Here is a 4754-nt window from a genome sequence, read left to right as displayed (position 1 = left end):
AGCATATGTGCCATATGTTTTTTTTAAGAACTTGATTTCAATTTCAATTATTTTTGAAAAATTCTGTCTATGTAGTTTGAAGGTTACAGTTGGAAGTATAGGTTTTCAACAGCTTTTTGCAATGTTTCTGTTGCAGACATGATTGACTCAGGCATAATGTCTGGAGGGAGAAAGCAAAAGATAGCGGGTATGAGGCAGAAGCATGGGTGGAACCAAAGGGGTGGCCAGGGGTGGCACTGGCCACCCATAGAATCTGCCTGGTCACCCCTGGTGCAACCACTGACAGTCTAAATGTCATGCTTGTCAGTATTGTTGCCTTAAATACAACTAACATTTTTCTGGTGCTTCACAATTGTTTATTTTATATCACGCATGTAGCATGATGTTTGTGTTCATATCTTCAATTGTGTTATTGTGGAGTACTTGGCATGATTTGCCCCAGCCAGGAGTAAATGAGGAGCACAGCCAAAGAAAGCACTATGTGTGTCGCATTTTTCACACAGCATGAACAGCTTGATTCTTAATAATTCATGCTTTATTACCTTCACCAAGGGCAGAGGTGATGTTTTCGCCAGTGTTGGTTTGTTTGTTAACAGCATAACTCAAATCTTAATGAACATAAATTTTTGGAGGGGTAAGGTGTGTTAGGGTGATTTTCATTTTTAGATAGAAATGAATCCCTCCTTTTACACCTTTTAAGGTGTAAACGGTATGGCCCAACAATTGATTAAATTTTGGTGTAGATCTGTATCATAAGTTGGATACAGGGATGTTTTAAAAGATTATTTACCATTGTGAGTGCTGGAGAGGCTGTTGTTGTATGTGAGCCCCCTTGTGGCCAGAGTTTTCACAGTTGTGAGTGCTTGTTATCTGACCAAGCTAGTTGTAAATGGTAAATGGACTGTATTTTATATAGCGCTTTCTCACAGTGTGTTGCACTGGCCAAAGCGCTTTACAGAGATGATACACCATTCACCCATTCACACACAACATTCACACACTGATGACGACAAGCTGCCATGCACCGGCGCTAGTCAAGCCACCAGGAGCAATTCGGGGTTCAGTGTCTTGCTCAGGGACACTTAGGCATGCGGGGAGACCGGGAGTCGAACCACCAACTTGCTGGTCAGGAGACGACTGCCCTACCTCATGAGCCACAGCCACCCCAGTTGTATTAGCAGGCAGCTACATCTCCTTCAGAGCACAGGTGTCTGTCGGCAAGGGTGCCGGTGTTCTAGCTGCGTTCCCACTGTTGGAATCTAATGAATGGTACCCCCCGTGCTTCCCTGAACCATCACCCGGCATGACCTCCAAAGGTTGATGTGGACTGTCCTGCTTTGCTTTTCCACTGTATTTGTATCTGTGTCAGTTTCTGTCTAGAGGAGGGAGGGGCTGCTCCTCTAGCACACAAACACACACACACACACAGCTGAACAGAGAAAATGAAGGATCACTCCACAGTGCAACAGTCAGCCAGTAACAGGGACTGTATGAGCAGTTTATCAAACAGATGTTGAAGAAGCAGAACAGAAACCTGCAGAAATGTGACCTCTTCACTGCCCACGGTCGACTCACTGAAGTCCCTGTTTTACCCCTAAACCAATGAGTGAACCTCATGCATCTGTTGTTTTTCTTGATTAACTTTTACACTAATCATGTAATTGTCATTCAAAATGGCAGCAGTAGGTTTGCATAGTCAAGCTATCATATTATGAGGGTCAAACTAACATGGGAATATTGCTTTTATGGCATTATGGGGAAACCGAGTTCCCCTGAGGTTTGCATTCTCTGGGTTCTGTCTAGTTTTGTCTGTTTTTGTTTGATTTGTTTTAAGGGAATTTGTATTAATTCCACTCCATTAATCTCTCAACAACAGGAATCCCAGTTATGTACTCTCTACTGGAGGTAGTGTCTGTGTGCCCAGAGAAACTGGCTTCCAGATTTGTTGATAAAATTGACTGGATTAAAGTGAGTATGGTCTATGTTAACATTTACTGTGCGCTAATTCGTAAGTGAAACAGATATCAGCACTGCTTAATAATCTGTCCCTTGATATTGTAAAACCATGAGCCTAATTCACATTTCATAGTTGTCATTGTATTTATGTGTAATAACAGATGTTTTCTTCTCCAGAGTCTGATGAACACAAATAAAGAGGACATGAGGGAGCTAGCAGCCCAGTTGTACGCTGTAGTGGTCTCTACCATGACTGGCAATGAGCTGCACACAGCCATTCACAACCTGGTCAAAATCACCAAAGACAACCACGTATGCTACTTTGCCTCTGTCAAACACTGGATATTGTGTTTATTTTAAAGTTGTTTAATAGTGCCGTGCCCAAATGCCTGTTGTTGAACCACAGAGTCCTGAGACTCAGCATGGCGCCATCTTGGCTCTCGGCTATATGGTGGGAAGGTTCATGAGCAAGAAGAAAGCTGTCACCTCTAGTGACTCTACCCACAACACAGGGCAGCCGATGAACATCTCCTCTCAAAAAGATGATGAACTTGTTGCTATGGCCACCAAGACAGTTGGTATGTAATTATTTTGCAACAACTTTCTGCAATTTAGCCTTTTTTTTAATTTATAGGTGCTGATCGAGTACTATAAATTGATGTTTAAATTGCCTTTTTCCTAGATTATCATGAGAGTTTTTTAATCTCCTTCCTTTAACACAGCATTTTTAATTTTATATGCCAATATAAAACATTTTGTGTGTACACACAAGCCCAATTATTTCAGTCTGTGGGTTCACCCACTCATGTTTATTTTGGTGACCGTCCAGGTCTCTTCCTGGACAGCAGTAGTGCACTGCTGGCAGCAGCAGCCTGTACAGCTTTGGGAGAAATTGGGCGGAATGGCCCCCTGCTGATCCCTGCAGAAGGAGAGGGCTTCACCAAACTGTCATCCGTGGAAAACCTGCTGGCCCGGATTACCTCTGGCAAGGAGAGTACAAAGGTGAGCGGGGACTCAGAAGGAAGTGGCAGCTGTGATACTTTGTTCAGCAGTTAATCAGCAGTGCACACTGTATTCATACCATATTCAGACTGTATGTTTTACTAATGCATCAGATCCTCAGCTAAGTGATTTGAAGACTTGTGTCTTTTTTATTTGGTCTAGATGAAGGACCGATCAGTCCAGACCTTGGGTTACCTACCTGTAGGAGATGGAGACTTCCCTCACCAGAAGAAACTGCTGCAGGGACTCATGGACTCTGTAGAGGCAAGAAGAAAATGGCTGACAATATTGCAGGGCTTTTACACAGGCAGTGTAACGGATGTATTAGATAGCATAAGTTATATTTAGACAAAATTGCACTTGATTCCCTTTGACAGAATACTTTTCTGCCAGCACAGAGAAAATGATATTGTTTGCATTTATATCTGCTTGAGCCTTTGTGAAGCTGTTAGGACATCAGTGACAATATCCCTCACTTTATTTCTTTGAAGGCCAAACAGGTGGAGCTGCAGTTCACAGTTGGAGAGGCCATCACTAGTGCTGCAATAGGTACCAGCTCCGGAGCTGCGAGAGACCCGTGGACCTGCACTGAGGACCAGTACACTCCACCACACAGTGAGTAATTTAAATTGAGGTGAACAGGAAATGGGGGCGACAGAGTGGGGAGACCTGCAGCAGGTGTCAGTGGATGGACTCAAACTACCAACGTGGTGCATTAAATATGGATATATATGTATGGTGCTCCATCAGTACCGTGCGGCTATTTAGGTGTCCCAAAGTGCAGCATTAAGTGGTCAGATTTTTCAGACCGTTCTGGCATATATGTAAAATATACAATAAATAAAATTGTGTAACAAAACATACATTCACAGATCACAGTCCATTTTCATCTTAATGTCAAATCTCCCTTAACAAAACTTAAAGTAGTAGTTTTAATCCTTTTTGTTTTTTTAGGTTTTTATCCTTTACTTGCCCCTTGCATGGGGGATATGTACATACACAATGAGAGCCAATGTACCAGAGTCATATTCCTTGTGTGTCTTGACACACCTGGCCAATAAGGCAGATTCTGATTTTGAACAACATTTCAACTTTCCTCTTTTCCTGTCAGATGTGAAAAACAATGATGTGGTTCCTTGGGTTCTCAACTCCATCTTGTCCAAGTGCATACCCAGCCAGAACCCCCATGTCCGACAGGCAGCCTGCATATGGCTGCTCTCCCTGGTCAAGAAACTCAGCCAACACAAGGAAATCACAGTGCGTATACAACCGAAGCTGCTTCCCAATCAATAAGTGGTTTAATGATTTCATGTGTTTTGTGTGTGTCAGTGCTATGTTTCTCCTCTGGAGTCAAAGATTCATCCATGCTTCAAGGTGGCATTTTGTTTCAATTTATAAATGAACCAGTTGGTGCTTCTACATAACATTTATGGGATGAGGGATTTCAAAAGTATCCACATACAAATTTGTGAATTTGCAACCAAAGTCTGTGTGTATGTCAGATCACTTTTGTTGTCATGTAAAGTGTATTTTTCTTTTGCTCCTACAGTCACATTTAAGGGAGATTCAGGTGGCATTCATCTCCGTTCTCTCAGACCCTGATGGTAAGATGAGAGTTCTGTCTAACCAGATTGATGTGCTCATTACTTACCCAGCCAAATTGGCCTGTGCAGCATTTCAAAGCAAACACCACTACCCCCATCACCCGCTCCCTGTCCTGTCTCAATTCTTTATCCACCCCTCCTCTTCTTCTTTTCATCAAGAGCTGAGTCAGGATGTGGCATCTAAAGGCCTTG

At 42.8% G+C, this 4754-nt stretch overlaps 1 protein-coding gene across 1 annotated transcript in view; it reads left to right on the top strand.

Annotated features, from left to right (window-relative positions):
- ecpas (Ecm29 proteasome adaptor and scaffold) overlaps positions 1–4754 on the top strand; it is an 18776-nt gene that overhangs the window by 7005 nt on the left and 7017 nt on the right. The window contains 9 exon segments of the mRNA XM_020596973.1: positions 1877–1968; positions 2134–2268; positions 2363–2534; positions 2786–2958; positions 3121–3222; positions 3450–3573; positions 4070–4215; positions 4508–4562; positions 4722–4748. Coding sequence (XP_020452629.1) covers positions 1877–1968; positions 2134–2268; positions 2363–2534; positions 2786–2958; positions 3121–3222; positions 3450–3573; positions 4070–4215; positions 4508–4562; positions 4722–4748 — 1026 coding nt within the window.

The sequence above is a fragment of the Monopterus albus genome, unplaced genomic scaffold (assembly GCF_001952655.1).
Source record: "Monopterus albus unplaced genomic scaffold, M_albus_1.0 scaffold32.1, whole genome shotgun sequence".
In the NCBI taxonomy this organism is placed as follows: Eukaryota; Metazoa; Chordata; class Actinopteri; order Synbranchiformes; family Synbranchidae; genus Monopterus; species Monopterus albus.
Note: the sequence above shows the minus strand (reverse complement) of the source record. Positions and strands in the feature narration are given on the sequence as shown.